The sequence below is a fragment of the Phacochoerus africanus genome, chromosome 4 (assembly GCF_016906955.1).
Source record: "Phacochoerus africanus isolate WHEZ1 chromosome 4, ROS_Pafr_v1, whole genome shotgun sequence".
Lineage (NCBI taxonomy): Eukaryota > Metazoa > Chordata > Mammalia > Artiodactyla > Suidae > Phacochoerus > Phacochoerus africanus.
The window spans coordinates 62,259,019-62,279,658 of NC_062547.1; the positions used below are offsets into that span (position 1 = coordinate 62,259,019).

The following is a 20,640-nucleotide window of genomic DNA, read 5'->3' on the forward strand; positions in this document are numbered from 1 at the left end:
CTTGGGGCTGCTCTATCCCCGCCAGTTCTTGGTGCAACAAGCAGTCGGGGCCGGCACCACGCCCCTACCTCCAGCAAACCCTTGGGATAGGTGCCCGCGGATGCTGCCATTACCGTGACTCCCAAATTGTTCGCAGGACCTAAGCCACCTTTTCTGGGTTTGGTCTGTCGGTCTATGAAATGAAGATAATACCCAACCTCACAGTGCACATCGCGGTGGTTCCCAGAACGTTCCCCCGGGCGCTCTGGGCTGGCCCCTCTGTTGGATTCCGGCCAAGGGAGTTCGTTCCCAGTTTGAAGAAAGAATTTTGCCCATGGAGACGTCTTCACAATTCGGTTTCTCTCCCCGAAAGGTCTGGTCTTTTACCTTTGGTGTCCGGCCCGGCCATCAGGAATCTAGCTGGAGGGCGCCGATGCAGCACAGACACCGAGGTTTGACTCGCGAGCTCGACGCCCGCTCACGGACGCCGACGTGGAGAGGCCCTACTGCTACCGCCCTCTCGCCCGCTTGGGCTTGGGGCTCCGGACCCGTGTCCCCGACCTTAGCCCACAACTCCAGGAACTTTCTGGGATCAGTCCCTGTTCCTTCTCTCTGCTTCCGGGGCAAGCCCCGCCCTCCCCGGAAGCCCACCAATAAGGGGCGCGGCCTGCGCTAGCTACGTGGTGGCGGGCGCGTCGGTCGGCGCGCGGCGGTGATGCAAGCAGCGATGACCAATAGGAAGCGCTATAGGCCACCGCTCCCGCCCCCGCCGGCCCCGCCTCCGCCCGGCGTCGGGCCGTCGGACGGGCGGGAAGGGGCGGCCGCTTGGGAAGGATGGCGGCGGCGGCAGCGGCGGCGGCGGTGGGAGTGGGCGCGGGCGCCGGTGGCCCAGGAGCTGCAGGCGGCGGCAGCGGGGCGCGTGAGGGCGCGCGGGTGGCGGCGCTGTGCCTACTGTGGTACGCGCTGAGCGCGGGCGGCAATGTGGTCAACAAGGTGATCCTGAGTGCTTTTCCATTCCCCGTGACCGTGTCGTTGTGCCACATCCTGGCGCTGTGCGCGGGGCTCCCGCCTTTGCTGCGCGCCTGGCGCGTGCCCCCCGCGCCGCCCGTCTCGGGCCCTGGGCCCGGCCCGCATCCGTCGCCCGGCCCGCTGCTGCCGCCGCGCTTCTACCCGCGTTACGTGCTGCCGCTCGCTTTCGGCAAGTACTTCGCGTCAGTGTCCGCGCACGTCAGCATCTGGAAGGTGCCCGTGTCCTACGCGCACACCGGTGGGTGCCGCGGCTGGCCTAAGGGGAGGCGGCCGGGAGCACGCCGCCCCGGGCTTCGGCGCTTGGGTAGGAGTGCGCCAGACGACCTGGAATGCGGCCCTAAGTCCACTTCTCTCTGGAAAGCGCTGAGAGCCTCTAGGGCTTTTAGTAGGGAAGGGACACACATAAGGGTCTCCGGGAAGGAAGGAACTGAGAAGATGGCTGGGAGCTGAGCAGGGCGGAGCAGAACAGTTGGGTTGCGGGGAAAACCCATAGAAAGAGAAGAGCTGAAGCAGTTTGAGGGGCTGCCAAGCCTTTCTATCCTTCCAGTGGAGTTGAGACCGAGTTCCAGGGTGGGTTCAGTGACTAGAGTGGTTCCCTGAACGCTCCTTGCCTCTCTTTGCAGTCAAGGCTACTATGCCCATCTGGGTGGTTCTCCTGTCCCGGATCATCATGAAGGAGAAACAGAGCACCAAGGTAACCCAGAAGGGCTTTGGGCAGGTAGGGGCCCAAGGGCCTCCCAGCTGTTGCCCAGCTGCTGACGTGGTACAGGTTCCTGGCATGGGCTGCCTGGCTTCCTGTCAAATAAGGAAGTCAGCTTAGAGATTTCTGGTGGCGCTTTTGCTGCTACTGTTCTGGAATCGCTGGGGCGGTGGTGTGTGAGGTGTGTATTCTTCAGTTGTCTTTGCTCTATGGTCTTGGAATGCTGCCATCTATCTCAGGCCCAGTTTCTCCCAGTTTTGATTTCCTGCATGGGGTTGCTGATAGACAACTTGGACAACTTGGTTGCATCTTGACCACACATCCCCTGATGCTCCAGTGGGGTCAAGGTTGTAATACCTGACTCCTTGCTGGAACAGAACTCTTGACAGTTTCACATCTTTGCAAGAGATAATGGTCAGGTTGGGGGTTTTTAGGGTCAGAAGACATGAGATGCTAGTCAGAGGAATATGATTTTGGCAAAGCCCAGCAAAGTCTTTGAAATAAAAACAGCCAGGAATTGTGAATGTCTGGGAATGGAAGTGAAAGCAACATGCAGAACCCAGGGCTGCATAGGGAAGATGCTTTGGGCACAATCCAGGGTTTGTTAAGTTTCCAAGCCAGGGTATTTCCTGGCTTGAGGCGAGAGAAGTTGTGGCTTCAGCCAGAGACAGCCTTGCCCTGTGTCCTTAAGTGGAAGTGGAACTCCTGTAGTCCCAGCTGGAATCCATTTCATGCTGGACAGAGCGCCTGTTTTCTCTGTGGTTGGCTTCTGGCATCTTGTATTTTTTGTAACTTAGAATGGCCGTGCCCCGAATCAGCTTATAGAAATTGGGCCACCTCTGGCTGATTTTTCCTTCAGCCAATCTTTTTCCTTGCGAGATCTGGGTGTGCTTTGCAGCCCGCCCCCAGTGTGATTCAGGTGTGACTTGTCTCCCCAGGTTGGAGTTGCCCAGCAGGTGGGCAGCTGCATCTCTCAATATCACATCGTGTTTATCAGGTTTCCTGTTGTAAGGGACATTGTACCTGGCTTGGGCAGGGAACCAGAACCTTACACTGTGAGGAAAGACAGGGGAATGGCTTAGGCAGGAGACTAAAGATAATGATACAGTAAGTATGGCCCCACCCTATCCAGATAAGGTTGGTAATCATCCCTGATCTCAGGGGAAAAAAACGGGACTTGAAAAGGGAGAGCCTGAGGGCTGCAGCCAGTAGTGGGAGAGCTAGAATTCTGGAATTCAGACCCCTTGTTCTGCCTTGTGTGTGCCTGTGTGTGTGTGTGTGTGTGTGTGTGTGTGTGTTGTGTGTGTGGCAGGGTTTGGGGGGAAGGATGGGCCTTACCAACCCCTCTTAAAATCTCCAAAGTCTTTTAAGAGTATCCTTTGTAGGAGTTCCCATCGTGGCTCAGTGGGTTACGAACCCGACACAGTTCCCGTGAGGATCCCTATCCTCACTCAGTGGGTTAAGAATGTGGTGTTGCTTCAAGTTTCAGTGTAGGTTGCAGATGCGGCTCAGATCTGGTGTTGCTGTGGTGTAGGCTCCATCTGTGGCTCCAGTTTGACCCTTAACCCAGAAACTTCCATATACCTACCACAGGTGCAGCCATAAAAAGGAAAAAAAGAGAGAGAGAGATGGGGTGGTATCCTTTGTAGAAGGATGAGACAGGAGAAGAAGCGCTAAATGTTGGGAATGGATCCCATTTCTCTGGAAAATGGGAGCCCCTTTAGCCTCCAGAGCTTGGGGGCCATTCCATGCCCTTGGCCCTGCAAAGCCTAGGCCTTCTGGAAGGCCTTCTGTCATGGCACTCATTACTCACTCTTTCAGCCTGCAGCTATCTGGTACCTGCCATGTGCTGAGCACCAGGATAGAGCAGTGAATAAGGACCTGTCCCTAAGGAGTGCAGGGACACACGGAATGGGTGCTTAGCAGGTGGAGAGGGCTCTTCCCTGAGCACACAGCAGAGGAGCCTGATGGTGTCTGATGGGGGGTGGATCAGGGAAAGTACTCCCTGCGTTTGTCTGTGAACTGACACCTGAGTGGAAGGAGGTTTCCAGAGGGAGGTGAGGTGGGAGTGTCCCCACTGCATGTTGGAAGAGCCTGGAATAAGAGGGACCTGGCCAGCCTCTCTCAAGAGGGTTGAAGTTTCAGACCCTGTTGTGTTGATGGCGCCAGCTGGATAGATTTCGATAGGACCCAGCCTGGGTTTGTGACCTTGAGCAGGGGTTCTTAACTGGGATGATGGTATGGGGTAGAGGCTGCCCACAGTGACACAGCCCTGCCCTCTGGTCTCTGAGACCCTCCCTCCCACCCCTCTAGAGCATTGCTGTCACCGCTAACACCGTTGTTCAAAGGGGTAGGTGGTGTCCTGGCGAGGGAGGAGAAAACGGCTGAGGCTTTCTTCTGAGCATCTGTGTTGGGCTGTCCAGCTCAACTTTGGCCCTTCAGCCCCTCCTGCCTTCCTCTCACAGGTGTACCTGTCACTCATCCCCATCATCAGCGGCGTCCTGCTGGCCACTGTCACCGAACTGTCCTTCGACATGTGGGGGCTTGTCAGCGCCCTTGCTGCCACACTGTGCTTCTCACTTCAGAATATTTTCTCCAAAAAGGTATGGGGGAGTTCCCGTGGTGGCGCAGTGGTTAACGAATCTGACTAGGAACCATGAGGTTGCAGGTTCCATCCCTGCCCTTGCTTAGTGGGTTAAGGATCTGGCATTGCTGTGAGCTGTGGTGTAGGTTGCAGATGCGGCTCGGATCCCAAGTTGCTGTGGCTCTGGCGTAGGCTGGGAGCTACAGCTCCGATTAGATCTCTAGCCTGGGACCCTCCATATGCTATGGGAGCGGCCCAAGAAATGGCAAAAAGACAAAAAAAAAAAAAGGAACATTATTTAAAAAAAAAAAAAGGTATTTGGGCACCATCCAGGGTACACCTGGTGTTTCAGGGGTGTGTGGGTAGCATCTAAAAAAAGTGGCCAAGTAGGGATTTCTTCAGTGTTGGAACAAAAAAGTCCCGTTGCCCTTCGGCTGGTTTTCTGTTTTGTTTTATTTTTTTTTAAGTAGTTTTTGCTTTTTAGGGTCACACCTGCAGCCTACGGAAAGTTCCCGAGCTACACTACAGCCACAGCAATGCTGGATCTGAGCCGTGTCTGCAGCCTATACCACAGCTCACGGCAACGCTGGATCCTTAACCCACTGAGTGAGGCCAGGGATCAAACCTACAACCTCATGGTTACTAGTGGGATTGCTTCTGCTGCACCACAATGGGAACTCCCAGATTTTGCCTTTTTTTTTTTTTTTTTTTTAATTTATAAAGCTCATCCTATGTTCAATGTGAAAAAATAGAGAAAAGCCCAATGAATAGAAATCATACCTATTATGTGCCAGGTACTATCGTAGGTGCTGGAGACAAAGAATCAGAAGAGACCTGCCCCCTCAGGGTTATTGAGGAAAGTTCCAGTTGTTATTGAGGAAAGTCGCAGTACTGTCCCCTGAACAGAACAACTATTAATTGTAGGTGTATTTTTCTGCACAGTTTTTAGAGTTGTAATGTTATAGATGCTTTTTAAGTACTGCTTTGTTCATTTATTATTGTAACGTCGCATTCTCCCACATCAATAAAAATTATTAGCTCTTAACTCCTGTAATAATCACACTCTTTTCAAATACCACAGTTAATGCACTTGGTTCCCTTATTGTAGATGCAGGTATAAATAATACAGTAATGAACATCTTTGTGCATAACATTTTTCTTTCAGGTTATTTCCTTATGATATGTTTACAGTTTGGGGGTTAGAGGGTATGAGATGTTTGTGGCTCTTGACATACTTTGCCTGGTTGTATTCTGGTACTATATCCCAATTTAGACATTACCCAGCACCATTTCAGAGTGCCTCTTTCACTGTAGCTTCACCAGCATTGAGTGTTGCTGTTTTTGTTTTGTTTTGTTTTTCTTTTCTTGGTTCTCCATGTCTGAAACATCATGCTTATGTTGGACGTGGGCTATGTGTTTCGTCATAGGTGTACTTGCAGGTTTGACGGTCAAGGTCAGATGTCAGGGTTAATGTACGGTCACCATGTTTGGGGCCTGGGTAAATGGATACCCTCTTGCCAGTTACAGTTTCAATCAGGTTTTAAAAAGAGGTTTTTCTCTCTTCAGGTGTTAAGAGATTCAAGGATCCACCATCTTCGGCTACTGAACATCTTGGGCTGCCATGCTGTCTTTTTTATGATCCCCACGTGGGTCCTGGTGGACCTCTCAGCTTTTTTGGTCAGCAGCGACCTGGTGAGTTGGCCTATGTCAAGAACATAACCTTTTCTTAACTGGTTCCAAAGTAGGTACTGTCAGGTATAATGCCGCTATGTTGACGTTGGAGCATTTGGGGCCTCTGATAGCCAGCCCGCTTAGCACTCAGCTCTTTGATGATTCCCATTACATGCAGTAGAGGAAGTTGGCTTCCTGTGCATTTCCCTCTTTCTCGTGCTAGATCCCTGCTGCTAATAGTTGCTGGGTTTGTGCCAGTGCATTCAAGGAAGAAAAAATGCCAGCATAGATGACTTCCTACCCCAACAGTCTCTGCTTCAGATCTCACCTTGAGAAGTTTTTTTTTTGTTTGTTTGTGTTTTTTGTGTCTTTAGGGCCACACCCGAGGCATATGGAAGTTCCCAGGCTAGGGGTCCCAAGTGGAGCTACAACTGCTGGTCTACATCACAGCCACAGCAATGCCAGATCTGAGCCATGTCTGCGACCCACACCACAACTCACGGCAACGCCAGATCCTTAACCCACTGAGCGAGGCCAGGGAAGGAACCCATGTCCTCATGGATACTAGTCAGGTTCATTACCACTGAGCAACAATGAGAACTCCTCACTTTGACTTTTTAAAATTGTGCTTGCACTGCTTTGTGCTCTCTTGGTGTCATCTCTATCTGTACTTCCACTTACTCCAGATGTATCCATAGCTCTCTGAGTACAGGAAAGAGCCTCTTCTCATCACTCACAGGACCAGCCTGCAGAGAATGTGCTAGAAATTAATGCAGGTGGCAGTGATAAGAAGGAGATGGGCATGGTTCTTCCAGGCCCTAGTTAGGTGGAGTAAATGTCTATTAGGGTGTCATGAGGTCCGACTGGATTCTTGACATTGGTCCTTTAATGCTTAGTACCATTTGTGGACACAGTGGGGATAGTCTTTGGTTTCCATGTGGGGAAACTGTGGTTCCAGGTTTTAACTTCTCTTCTATATTGATTGTCTGTAATTGTTCTGTGAAGAACTTTCCATTCTCAACAACAGCTAGTTTATTACATGAAAGGACGTACATGAAAAGCAGTTTAATGTTTCTCCTTCCTTTTAATTACCAGGTTTCAGAATACAGAGTTAGAGCTTACTTCAAATGTTAGCCAGTGTGTTGAGAGGTTTTTGAGGTGAAGAAGGGTTCTTTTATTTATTTTTCGGTAGCATTGTGAACTAGTGTTTGTCAATTGCACTTCTTTTTTTGGCTGCCCCGAGGCAAGTGGAATTCCCAGGCCACGGATTAGATCCTGGTGGCAGTTGTGACCTAAGCCACAGCTATGGCAATGCTGGATCCTTAACCCACTGTGCCAGGCCAGGGATTGATCCTGTGTCCCAGGGCCCCTAAGACACCGCTGATCTCATTGCGCCACAGCAGGAACTCCTGTTATTTTTTTTTAATATTCAGATTATGCTGTCTGGACCAGTGGAATCCTTCCTGTTGGCTCCCTGCCTTTCTGATAGCACGTATCAGCTTTTGGTAGCCTTTGGTCCCATAGGATGTCTTCCCTCATATTGCGCACCTCTCATCCCAGACCTGCAATCAGTCACTCCTTCAGGGATCCTGGTTACTTTTGGCAGAGAGACTGGTGTTTAGAGATGCCTTCTGAGTGCCAAGTGCACTTGCTGCTATTGGGTTGTCGTGGCTTTTAAGCCTTTGCAGTGAAACACTAGGGAAAACGTTATTTGGTGGCAGAGGCCAAAGTTCATCCCAGTTCATTCTGATTCCACCTTAACATTACAGGATGTATTAGTGCTTTGATTTTTTTTTTTTATTTGTGTCTTTTCTGATACACTTGGTTTCTCGCAGCATTCCTTACATGTTTATCCTACCCATGCTCTTCATACACATGATTCTACTCTACACACATACGATCGCTTCAGGGTGAGAATTCTTCAGGACAATTGCAGGGAGAGTATTGAGAGATGGTTAAGATGCCCCTGCAGCTCTGTTTGGCCTTAGAACAGGTTTTGTTACAGATGTATAACTGGAATACTGTGTTCTGAAAGAAGTTGAAAGAATCATTTTCACAATGTGCCTGGGTCACCAACTTCTTGTGCTGCTAGGTTCCTTTACTTCTATTAGTTTTTAATTTTTAGGCATTCTCTCCCTGCCCAACTGGATATATCAAACCTTTATATTTTCAAATTCAAATGATATAACAGGGTTTATTCAAAGATGTCCATGTCTGGCTTTGGAGTTCCCACTGTGGCACAGTGGGTTAAGAATCTGACTGCAGCAGTTGGGGCTGCTGCAGAGGTGCAGCTTGATCCCCAGCCCAGCATAGCAGGTTGAAGTTTCTGGTGTTGCCACAGCTGTGGCTCGGATTCAGTCCCTGGCCCAGGAACTTCCATATGCCATGGGTGCGGCCATAAAAAGAAAAAAACGAAAAGGTGTCTGGCTTCAGTCCTTGTTACTATCCCCCTCCGGCTCCATTAGGAGCCATTTTTACAATTATATTTTACCTTCTCAGTGTTTCTCTCTGAAAACATAAGCAAACTTGTATATATACTCTGCCCTCCATAGCCACGGGTTTCACGTCTCCGCATTCAACTGAGGATAGAAATTTCAATCTGTGGTTGGTTGAATCTGCAGATGGGAAACCCACACATACAGTAATCCGACTCTATAAATTATGCTTCGCCATTTTATATGCAAGACCTGTGCATCCTCAGATTTGAGGGCTCCTGGAACCAATCCCCTACGTATAACAAGGGCCAAGTGTGTTCATACCTCCCTCCTCCTTACACCAGAAGGTGACTTTTTACATAGTTAGAAAAGAGTGTCTTGCTGTTTCCACTCGATAACACATCCTAGGGATCACTTTGTATTGACCTACTAGGTCTGTCTTGTTCCTTTCATCAGCTGTACAGTATCATCTATAAGTTTGACGTCAGTTCTGTTACTCTTTTCTGTTACAACTCATTGGTGTCTGTATACACACTCACAAACACCATATGTAGGCTTTCCTCTGCTCTCTTATCTTTTCTTTCTCTTATATTTCAGACATTTTTCAGTTTTCTTCTAATGATTACCTTTTTTTCTATTACCTTTAGTAGCCTCTTTTTTCTCATTGAGGCCATATGTTTTTTACCTTGATGGGGCCCTTGTACATCTTAACAGTAGCTTTACAGTGCAGCTGCCTGAGGGCAGGGTTCCTGTCAGGGCTCTTACGCTCTGCCCTGTGTCTCCCAAAGAGGCCAGGTGAGTTAGCACTGTCCCAGTGCTGTGCTTCATAGTGGGAGGGAGAAGACTCAGATCAGAGAACATCAGCTGGGATCTGCTGCTCACCACATTACCGAGTATCAAAGGCTACAGTGGGCAGTTCCCAAACATTCCCAGCCCTGTTGCCTGCAGCTCTGCTGAAGCCAGGCACAGGTTGCCAGACTCTGGAGGAGGTGGCCCAGTTTTAAAGCTTGGACAGGATGTGTGAAGCAGGTATTTGAGAACTGAAAAGTAAATGGGAGCAGGCCGGCTTGGGGAGAAGACTGGATTGCAAAGTACCATTGAGCCAGCTGTGGGTTTGCCTTTATTTTGCCTCCTGTATTGCTAGCCTAAACTCAGGGCACTGGGGGAGAATAGAGTGAAAAGCCCTCCATGCTGACTGGCGGAGGGGGACAGGAGATTCGTGATGCTCAGAGAGAGTAGGTGTGCTCTCTGTTTCCTTTGTTCTATAGCACCCTAAGCCCCTAGCCATCCCACTATGGTGGTGGTAGCAGGGTCCCACACGTGCCTGAGATGCTAAGGGAGTTCATCCTCCCTCTGCAGTCACAAGATGGGATTAGCTACTGTTGCCTTTTTTTTTTTTTTTTTTCCTGCTCCTCATCCTCCTACTGCCTGGCCGTTGAATGGAGGTGCAGTTGTGGGAAGGACACAGTGGAGTAGGGTAGTTAAGCCAAGCTTTCTGACTGGAGGACTGAAAGAGGGAGCCCTCAAACCAGCAAGTACAAAGGAGACCATGGAGAGGGGGAACCTGGGGAAAGTGACCTCATAGAGAACCACAAAGTCCTGCGCTCACCCCACAGCTGTGCATGTGAAGGTCTGATTCTAACAGTGTACAAAGACAGGATAGACTACTCCCCAGGACCAAGACTGACATTGGTAGTGCACACTCAGGACTGAGCCATGTCCCACTGAAGAGGCTTGGAAAGCAGAACTGACATTGGAACCACAACTCACAGGAGGCTGGTCAAGCTTGTAGCCTGAACCCAAACAAGTCTGCTAAAAGAAAATATTGACATTCCTCATAGGACTTAAATAAGACCTACAGTCTTATAATATTCTGAGTGTCCAGGATATAATCCAGAATTACTTGGCATATGAAGAACCAGGAAAATTTCAAGTTTTGTGGAAAAAGACAATCAACAGATGCCAACACTGGAATGACCCAGATGTTGGGATTATTGGACAGAGAATTTAAAGCAGTGATTTATAATCATCCTTCAAGAATGCCCTTGGGAATTCCCATCGTGGCGCAGCAGAAATGAATCCGACTAGGAACCAAGAATAAAGAACTGAACACCTCCATCAACCAATTGGATGTCTCAGTGACATTTGTAGAATATGCTACCCAACAACAACAGAACATTCTTTCACATATACGCATGGAACATTCCCTAAGATAGAGCATATTCTTTGTCATAAAACAAACCTTAACAAAAGGATTGGAAACATACAAAGTACATTCTCTAGTCATAATGGAATTAGAAATAAATAACAGGTACCAGGAACATCTCCAAACACTTGGAAACTAAACAGCACATTTCTTTTTTTTTTTTTTTTTTCAGGGCCGCACCTGTGGCATAAGGAAGTTCCCAGGCTAGGGGTTGAATTAGAGCTGTAGCTGCAGGCCTACACCACAGCCACAGCAAGCTGGGATCCAAACAGCATCTGCGACCTACACTGCAGCTCACCTCAATTCTTAGCCCACTGAATGAGGCCAGGGATCAAACCTGAGTCCTCATGGATACTAGTCAAGTTTTACTGCTGAGCTACAATGGGAACTCCTAAACAGCACATTTCTAAATAATCCCTAGGCCAAAGAGAAAGTCTCAGGGAAAACAAAATATTTTCAACTCAAGCAAAACTGACCCAAAAGAGAGAAGGAGAGAGAAAGAAGACACTACAAATAGCAGGAATGAGAGAATAGCTCTGCAGAACTCACTTATGCAGGCCTTAAAAGCATAAGAATACTACTTGGAACTCTGTAGTGACAGATGAAATAGACCAATTGCTTATAAATTACAAATTAACAGAACTCACCCACTCGAGATGGAAAATATATCCTGAGTCTTACAGGTATAAAGAATTTGAATTTGTAGTTTAAAACCTTGTAGAAAGAAATCATCAGACCCAGTTTTACTGGTAATTTCTACCCAACTTAAGGAAAAATAAACACCAGTTCTATATAGTCTCCTCCAGAAAATAGAAAAGGAAGGGAACATTTTTTGGCTTTTATAACAAAACAAAACAAAACAAAACAAACAAAAAAAAGACCAATAACCCTAATGTACATGGAGGCAAAAGTCTTTAACAAAATTTTAGAAGCAAATCAGGTGCAGCAATATATTAAAAGCATACTACACTGTGAGGAAGTGGGATTTAAATCAGGAATGCAGGCTAATTCAATACTGGAAAGTTAGTCAATGTAATCCCACCATAACAGCCTAACAAAGAAAAATCACATATTCATATCCACCAATGTAGAAAAGGAATTTGACAAAATGTAACATCTGGTCATCATTTTTTAAAAACTAAACTAGAAAGGAACTACCTCAACTTGATCAAGGGCATGTATAGCTAATAACACCATAATGAAAAAAAAAATCATAATGAAAGATTGAAGGCTTTCCCCCTAAATTCAGGAATAAGGTAAAGATGTTCATTCTCAACATGCCTATTCCACAGCATACTTGACATGATAGCAAGAGCAATAAGATAAGAAAAGAAAGAAATACTGATTTGAAAGGAAGAAAAAAAATTCTCTGTACCAACAAAATCTTATTCTCTAGTATTAGTTATAAAATTTAGTTTTTCTCCTTGGCAAAGGCATTAGTAAAAAAAAGTTGATATGCTAATCTATGTTTCTGTGTATGTTTAGAGGTAGATGCATATATTTAGATATTTTTAAATTTTTGCATTTTTTTTGTTTTTTTGTTTTGTTTTTTGCTTTTTAGGGTGGCACCTGCAGCATATGGAAATTCTCAGGCTAGGGGTTGAATCAGAGCTGCACCTGCTGGCCTGCATCACAGCCACAGCAATGCCAGATCTGAGCCGCATCTGTGACTTGCACCGCAGCTCATGGCAATGTCAGATCCTTAACCCACTGAGCAAGGCCAGGAATCGAACCCCCATCTTCATGGATACCAGCTGGATTCTTAACCTGCTGAGCCACAATGGGAACTCCACAGTTTTTTCAATTTTTTTGGCTGCGTACTCACAGCTTGATATGGGATGTCAGTTCCCAGACCAGGGGTTGAACCTAGGCCCGTAGCAGCAAAAATACCAAGTCTGAATCACTAGACCACTGGGGAACTGTCTTAAACTTTTTTTTAATATAGAAAAGCTGATTGGAAAATTTACGCTGACTGGCAAGAAATGGAATAGCAAATCAATTTGAAAAAGGAGAAAGTTGGAGGAATCACATTATGTAATTTTAAGACTTAGTATAAAGGTACAGATATTGGTGAAGAGAGAGAGAAAGACAATGATCTTTGGAGCAGAAGAGACCATTTGAAACTATAAATATGGCTAATTGATCCTGGATGAAGTTTCAAAGGCAATTCAATAGAGAAAGGGTAGTTTCTTTAACACAGTGTTAGAACAATTGGACATCCATGTGCAAAATCTAAGCCTTGACTTAAACCTCACATTATACACAATTTAACTCAGACTCTGGACCTAAACTTAAGAGCGAAAATGGCAACCTTTAGAAGAAAACATAGAAGAAAATTCTTCATAACTTGGGATTAGTTCCTAGACATTATATCAAAAGCAAAGTCAATAAAGAAAAAAAAGTGGTAAATGGGGGCTTCATCAAAATTAAAAACTCTTGCTTATTTGCCAGTGAGATGCTGACAAAAGACTTGTTTGGGGATATATAAAGAACCCTTAAGACTCAAGAGTAAGAAAACTTGCTTAAGAATGGGCAAAAGCAGAGTTTCCGTGGTGGCGCAGTGGTTAATGAATCCAACTAGGAACCATGAGGTTGCAGGTTCGGTCCCTGCCCTTGCTCAGTGGGTTAATGATCCGGCGTTGCCGTGAGCTGTGGTGTAGGTTGCAGACGCGGCTCGGATCCCGCGTTGCTGTGGCTCTGGCGTAGGCCAGTGGCTACAGCTCCGATTCAACCCCTAGCCTGGGAACCTCCATATGCCACGGGAGCTGTCCAAGAAATAGCAACAACAACAACAATAACAACAACAACAAAAAAAGACCAAAAAAAAAAAAAAAAAGAATGGGCAAAAGACCTGAACTTCACATGTGAAATAAGTTCAACATCATTAGTCATTAGGGAGGAGCAAATTAAAACCATGATGAGATGCCACTTTGTACCTATTAGAATGGCTATAATAAAAAAAATACTAATGGAGGTCCCCAGTAGCTCAGTGGGTTAAGGATCCAGCATTATCATTGCTGTGGCTCTAGTTACTGCTGTGGCCATGGATTTGATTTCTGGCCCAGGAATTTTTGCATGCTGCAGGTACAACCAAAAAAAAGAAAGAAAATACTGGAGTGGATCCAGAAGATGTGGTACATATACACCATGGAATATTACTCAGCCATTAAAAAGAACGAAATACCAGGAGTTCCCGTCGTGGTGCAGTGGTTAACGAATCCGACTAGGAACCATGAGGTTGCGGGTTCCATCCCTGCCCTTGCTCAGTGGGTTAGCGATCCGGTGTTGCCATGAGCTGTGGTGTAGGTTGCAAATGCAGCTCAGATCCTGCGTTGCTGTGGCTCTGGCGTAGGCCAGTGGCTACAGCTCCGATTCAACCCCTAGCCTGGGAACCTCCATATGCCGCAGGAGCGGCCCAAGAATATAGCTAAAAAGACAAAAAAAAAAAAAAAAGAACGAAATACCAGCATTTTTTGCAACATGGATGGACGTAGAAACTATCATGCTAAGTGAAGTCAGCCATACAATAAGACACCAACATCCAATGCTTTCACTGACATGTGGAATCTGAAAAAAGGACAGACTGAACTTTGCAGAACAGATGCTGACTCACAGACATTGAAAAACTTATGGTCTCCAGAGGAGACAGTTTGGGGGGTAAGGGGATGTGCCTGGGCTGTGGGATGGAAATCCTGTGAAATCAGATTGTTATGATCATTATACAACTACAGATATGATAAATTCATTTGAGTAATTAAAAAAAGGAAAAAAAAAGAAAATACTGACAGTACCATATCTGTCAAGGGTGGAACACAACTGGAATTCTCCTATGTTGGAGTAAGTGCAAAATAGTGTAGCCACTCTGGAAAACATATGGGAGTTTCTTCTGGAGTTAAACATACACTGACTATGTGACCCACCAGCCTCACTCCTGGGTATTTACTCTAGAGAAATGAAACTCAGGTTCACACAGAAGTTTATTGCAACTCTATTCATGACCACAAAGTGTTGGAAACAACTCACATGTCGTTCAACAGGTGAATGGATAAAGAACTTCAGTATGTTACTCAGCAATACAAAGGTACCAACTGTTATCCTTATAACAACTTGGGTGGGTGTCAGAGGCTTTATGCTAAATGAAAGAAACCTGTCTATGAGGGGTCCATGCTGTTATCACTCCATTTATAGAACAGTCTCTAAATGATGAACCTTTTGTGAAGAATATATCAGTGATTGCCTAGGTTAGGGGTGGGGATTTGCACAAAAAATCCCCAAAAGTGTCTTGGGGTCATGAAGTGGTTCTGAATTCTGGTTGTGATGTTGGCTACACAAATCAGTATGCGTCTAAAACACATGGAACTATTCACTGGAAGGAAGAAACACCCTATTATATGTCAGCTTTAAAAAGAAGGAAGGAAGAAGGAAAGAAAAAAAGCTGGATTGGTTGGGTTCTTTCATGGGAGATAGATATCTTTGCAAGCTGGCTACCTCATAAAAATAGCTTTGAGGTCCATGTGGGTCACCTCGGGGAAGGATTCCTGGGAGAACAGACCAGTATGCCCCCTGAAGGCATGCTGGGGGCGTTCAGGAGCCTTTCAGCAGCTGTTATCCCCAGGCAATTCTGAGCTGGTCACCTGGGTGCATCTCCCTCACCTTTAAGAAGACAGTGTGATCCTCTCCCTATCAGACAGCGGTGGAGGTAGAATCAGGCAGCCGGTCTAGGATTGCTGCAGCTCCCGTCCTGGCAGGGCCACTAGTTGCCACGGTCTTGGGGGAGCCAGCTGCGTCCTTCTGTGGATACAGCCTGGGTCTGGGCCTGGGATCGGCCCACCCTCTCTGAGGAGTTCTGTGGTCCAAATGTCTGCCACTTGTGGTTTTGTTACTTCTGGGCCCCCTTAATCAGAGCGGCCTCATTCTGGTGAAGGTCACATGGTAACTAAAGTTTTGACGATAACATCAACTCCTGTTTCTTTGGCTTGGGATTGTTTTAAAGCGCCTCAAGGCCATGATTGCATTTGACCCTCCTAGCAGCAGCTTTGCGTGGGCTCATCAGGGATCAGTCTCCCACATTGCATAGATGAAGAAACAGCAACCAGAGAGGTTGATCAGCTTGCCTGGAGGCTCCCAGCAATAAGGCAGACCCAGAGTCTCTGGCTCCCAACCTTGAGGGGTTCTTCACATACCCAGAGACTGCATTCCCAGGACCTCCCTGCTTTATATAATCATCATGTCTGCTATGGTTTGAATGTTAAGTGTCCCCCCAAAATTCATATGTTGAAACCTAACTCCACCACAACTTGGTATTGGGAGGTGGTTAGGTCATGGGGGTGGAGCATCATGAATGGGATTCGTGCCCTTATAAAAAAAGACCCCAGGAGTTCCCATTGCGATTGTGGCTCAGGGGAAATGAATCCAGCTAGTATCCACAAGGGTGCAGGTTTGATCCCTGGCCTCACTCAGTGAGTTAAGGATCTGGTGGTGTCACGAGCTGTGGTGTAGAATCCCGAATTGCTGTGGCTGTGCTGTAGGCTGGCAGCTACAGCTCCAATTTGACCCCTAGCCTGGGAACTGCCATATGCCACGAGAATGGCCCTAAAAAGAAAAAAAAAAGGACCCAGAGAGCTCCCTCGCCACTTCTGCCACATGAGGACCCAGTGAGAAGGTACTGTCCTTAAACCAGGAAGAGGGCCCACACCAGATGCCTTGATCTAGACTTCCATCCTCCAGAACTGTGAGAAATAAACGTGTTGTTTGTGGGCGCCCCCAGCCCGTGGAATTTTGTTACAGCAGCCTGAACAGAATGAGGCGATGCCCAGTATGCAGACCTTTCTTGGCCAACCCAGAGGCTGGGTCACCACTGTCTGGGGAAGAGAGAAGGCTTTGGTTCATGTCATACTCTGCACCCTCTGGGTGTCTGAAGTCCCCCCTCCACCTCTGCTTCCTCAGCAGGAATGGGCAGTGATTATATCATGGTTGTTATGCTTCGCTGAGTGTAGTGAGGGTCAGAGGTTGTTGTGCATATAAGGCACCTTTTATTACATGGGGACCTGCCTGGGTCTCTTTCCCTTCTGACAGTGTCACCCACATAAGCCGTGTGTGTCACTGCCCCCACCCGTGCAAGCATGTGACTGCTGTGCTGTTCTTGCTCTTGCATCTCTGTAGACATATGTGTCCCAGTGGCCCTGGACACTTTTGCTCCTGGCTGTCAGCGGCTTCTGTAACTTTGCCCAGAATGTCATTGCCTTCAGCATCCTCAACCTCATCAGCCCTCTGAGCTACTCCGTCGCCAATGCCACCAAGAGAATCATGGTCATCACTGTGTCCCTGATCATGCTGCGAAACCCAGTCACCAGCACCAACGTCCTGGGCATGATGACGGCCATCCTGGGGGTCTTTCTGTACAATAAGGTGAATCTGGGGTTGGGGAGGCTGTTCCCTTGACGCACGGGGAGGCACCAGGAGTTGGTGGAGGTGGGGAAGAGGAGGGGCCTCACTGGGAACTAGGAGATGGGGATTCCAGCTCCCAGCTTTGCCACTGACTGGTTAATGGTCTTGGCATGGTCCCGTCTGCCCCTGGGCTTCCTTTCCCTGTGTAGATGACCCCCACCTGTGGCTCCCAGATTTCCTGAAGCTTTGTCAGGGATTTTGCTCCCTCCTTGCAAAGAAGATTCTGTTTATTCTGGTGGAAAGCTGTGCGGTGGCTGATGGGGAAGGCCAGTCCATTACCAGTTCACTGGCCATACCCAGACCCTCTCGAGGTGACACTTGCGTCAGCTTCAGAGGCTGCTTGGCTGTGAGTCTTGAGCTCCCTTCTGTCCCTCTGTCCTCTGTGTGCGTCCAGGGCAAGGAGCTGATTGTCTCACTGCTCTCTTGGCTTTGCAGACTAAGTATGACGCAAATCAGCAAGCCCGGAAGCACCTCCTCCCCATCACGACAGGAGACCTGAGCAGTAAGGAGCACCATCGGAGCCCCCTGGAGAAACCCCACAATGGCCTCCTCTTCCCCCAGCATGGGGACTATCAGTATGGCCGCAACAACATCTTGACAGATCACTTCCAGTACAGCCGGCAGAGCTACCCAAACTCGTACAGTTTGAACCGTTATGACGTGTAGAGACCAGCAAGCAGGGCAGGACATTCTGCCACCTCTCCCCCCGGTCCCCCAGCAGCACCAGGTACTTCTGACAACCAGTGAATGTATAATCCAGCCAACGGGGGACAGTGCAGAACCATCAGAAGACCCCGGGGTTCCCAGCCCCCAGGAGCAGCAGGATGCACCCCAAGCTCCCATGTTTCGTACCCTTTCTTCCTGGAGTCTGTCTTCCGAGGGTGTATTGCTGTGGAAATCTTAGCCAGGTTCTAATCTTTCTGCGTGGATTTCTTCCCCAAGTCATGTTTTTCAGAGATCTCTCTTCCCAGATGAACATCCAGGACCCTCTCTGGAAAGGATACAGAACTCAGAGCGGGCGAGAGGTAGTTTGTGGGGAGGGTGCCAAGGAAAGACCCTGGGGTGGTGCTGGGTGACAGACTAGCCGCTTTAATTCTACTGCTCAGGTAAGCGTAGGATGGAGGCACGTGTGGTGCAGAGGCGTGCCAGGGTTATTGGAAACATCTCCAACCACACAGTTGGACCCAGCTCTCTGGTCAGCTCCATAGCTGTTGGCAATTGACGAACGTTCCTCAGTGCGAAGCTATTGCAATTAGAATTGAATTCTTAGAGCTGACCTGCAAGGCGGGTTTGGCATGTGCCCGGAACTGGAGGGAAGGGCAGGGTGGCCACTGTTTCCTCAGCTCCCTCTTCCCTTGCTGAGCAGAGCATCTCTCCTCCAAGGCAGCGAGCAGGAGGGGACATGGGGCTGTGAGGAGGATCATGAGGAAATCATGTTCAGTGTTTCAAGCTCTATTTCCGTAATACTGACTTTGTTTTCTGATGCATCTTCACTTCTTTGCTGACTTCGAAGGATGTTTGATGGGGAGATGTTGGTTTTACAAGGAGCTTACATTTTTCTGGGGACTATTTTGTAGTTGTCTATGTATTTCTGCTGTCGTCCCCCTTCAGGGATGCAGGATGCCTGAGGATTGGCAGATGTTTGGAAACTCCTTTTGTTTTTAAACGTTTAAAAACAAGAAAAGCTGCCAGTGATGCCTGTCTTGGCACATTTTCTGCATTTAGTAGGGAACAATGAAGTGTTTGGAAGCGCTTTGCTAGTGATCACAGTCTCCGAAAGTGCAGTGAATCAAAAATGTCATCTAGGAGTTCCGTCATGGCTCAGTGGTTGACGAATCCAACTAGGAACCATGAGGTAGCAGATTTGATCCCTGGCCTTGCTCAGTGGGTTAAGGATCTGGTGTTGCCGTGAGCTGTGGTGTGGGTTGCAGACGCGGCTTGGATCCCACATTGCTGTGGCTCTGGAGTAGGCCAGCGGCTACAGCTCCAATTTGACCCCTAGCCTTGGAACTTCCATATGCTGTGTGTGCAGCCCTAGAAAAGACAAAAAAAAGTCATCTAAATGGTTTGTGTCATAGATCGGTGCTCAACACAGATTGCACGAGCTGTTTTTGTGGTGTTTACATTAGGATTTGATTCGCCAGCAGTCACTGGTCAAGAAAAAGTTGGGGTCTGGGCAGAATCACATCATCAGGAAGATTATGTGTCCCTAGTGGGTAACCTGTGTCCTGGGGTCCAGGTTGGGACACCTGGCATCACTAGAGACTGTGCCCTCGGAGGGGACCACTTGCTTGGCTGGTGAGGTCTTTGGTGATGGCTGCCTTCCTCCTTCAGCCCTGTCCCCAGCCTCTTGAACAGACACTTGACATGATCAGTAGATGGGACCTGGGGGTCACCCTCTACCTTCTGGCATGTGAGATGGTTCTCTGTTCCAAGAGGAAGTCCTGTAGCTTATGCTTGACTCCTGTTTGGTTTTGATAATTGGAATTTTGTATTTAGAGATTACATTTCATCAGCTTATGAACTGGCAGCTCCTGGAGAGGTCACAGGGTCCCCTTCTGGCCTGTGAGTTTAATACCACTGGCCTCAAGAGTCCCTGATTGTTGTTGGCCTGCTTTTTAATTACTTTGCCCCCAAGTTCTAAGACAATGCTGTGGAAAACATTCAGGAGCTGTCCTGAAGGGTGTTATTTGTGCCTTCACCAGAGACAGTAGATTCTGCAATTGAACCACAATAAATGGGAGTGATTTTGCATGGCAGACATTGTGGTAGCTATCTTTATGAGGATAGTAACTGATTCCTTGAACGATAATTGAATTCCAAGATGAATTATGCCTCTCTGCAGGTTTAATGAAATGTTTGAGGTTGCTGAAATTTGTATATTGTTTTCCTTTTCCAATGCAAGATCTGCTGGTGAGGGGAAATGTCTGACTGGTTTTATAACGGTTTATAAATTAATAAATGGGATATTTAGTTCTGTACATAAATCTACACCGAGTACATACACTGGAATGAGAGACACAATCATATTAGACCAAATCATCAGATCAAAAGACATACTTTTAGGAGTTCCCACTGTGGAGCAGCAGTAACGAACCAGACTAGTATCCATGAGGATGCGGGTTCACTCCCTGGCCTTGCCCAGTGGGTTAGGGGTCCAGCGTTGCCGAGAGCTGTGGTGTAGGCTGAAGATGCGGCTCAGATCTGGCGTTGCTCTGCATAGGCTGGCAGCTGTAGCTCTGATTCATCCCCTAGCCTGGGAACTTCCATGCCGCAAGTGTGGCCCTAAAAAGCAGAAGACATACTTTTGAGACTTGAAAGTTCAGAGCTGACATTGACTTTGTGAAGGCCAGTTTTCCAGCCACTTGCTGCCCCAGCTCAACCCCCCACCCGACTCCCACATCCACATTGGCAGCTCTGTTCCCCTCACCCTCCTCACTGCTGGGGTCTGTGACAGCAAATTTAGTTCACCCATAGGTGGTATGGTCTGCAAAACTAACTCGAACCCAACCTCTTCGTTTTACAGAAGGGGAAACTGAGGCTCAGAGGGCATTTTAAAATAGTGTTTGTTCACTATTTTGAGACTCAG

General features: G+C 47.7%; 1 protein-coding gene across 2 annotated transcripts; it reads left to right on the forward strand.

Moving 5' to 3' along the window:
• The first annotated feature begins 774 nt into the window (after nt 1-774).
• SLC35E1 (solute carrier family 35 member E1) lies at nt 775-18,929 on the forward strand. Of its 2 annotated transcripts, XM_047776696.1 has the most exons (6): nt 775-1,246; nt 1,632-1,702; nt 4,174-4,311; nt 5,859-5,984; nt 16,767-17,012; nt 17,487-18,929. In XM_047776696.1, the coding sequence occupies exons 1-6, from the start codon at nt 814-816 to the stop codon at nt 17,715-17,717; spliced, it is 1,245 nt and encodes a 414-aa protein (XP_047632652.1). In that variant the 5' UTR covers nt 775-813; the 3' UTR covers nt 17,718-18,929. The 2 variants fall into 2 exon arrangements, with proteins under 2 accessions (XP_047632652.1, XP_047632653.1); XM_047776697.1 differs by lacking the exon at nt 4,174-4,311.
• Nucleotides 18,930-20,640: the final 1,711 nt, after the last annotated feature.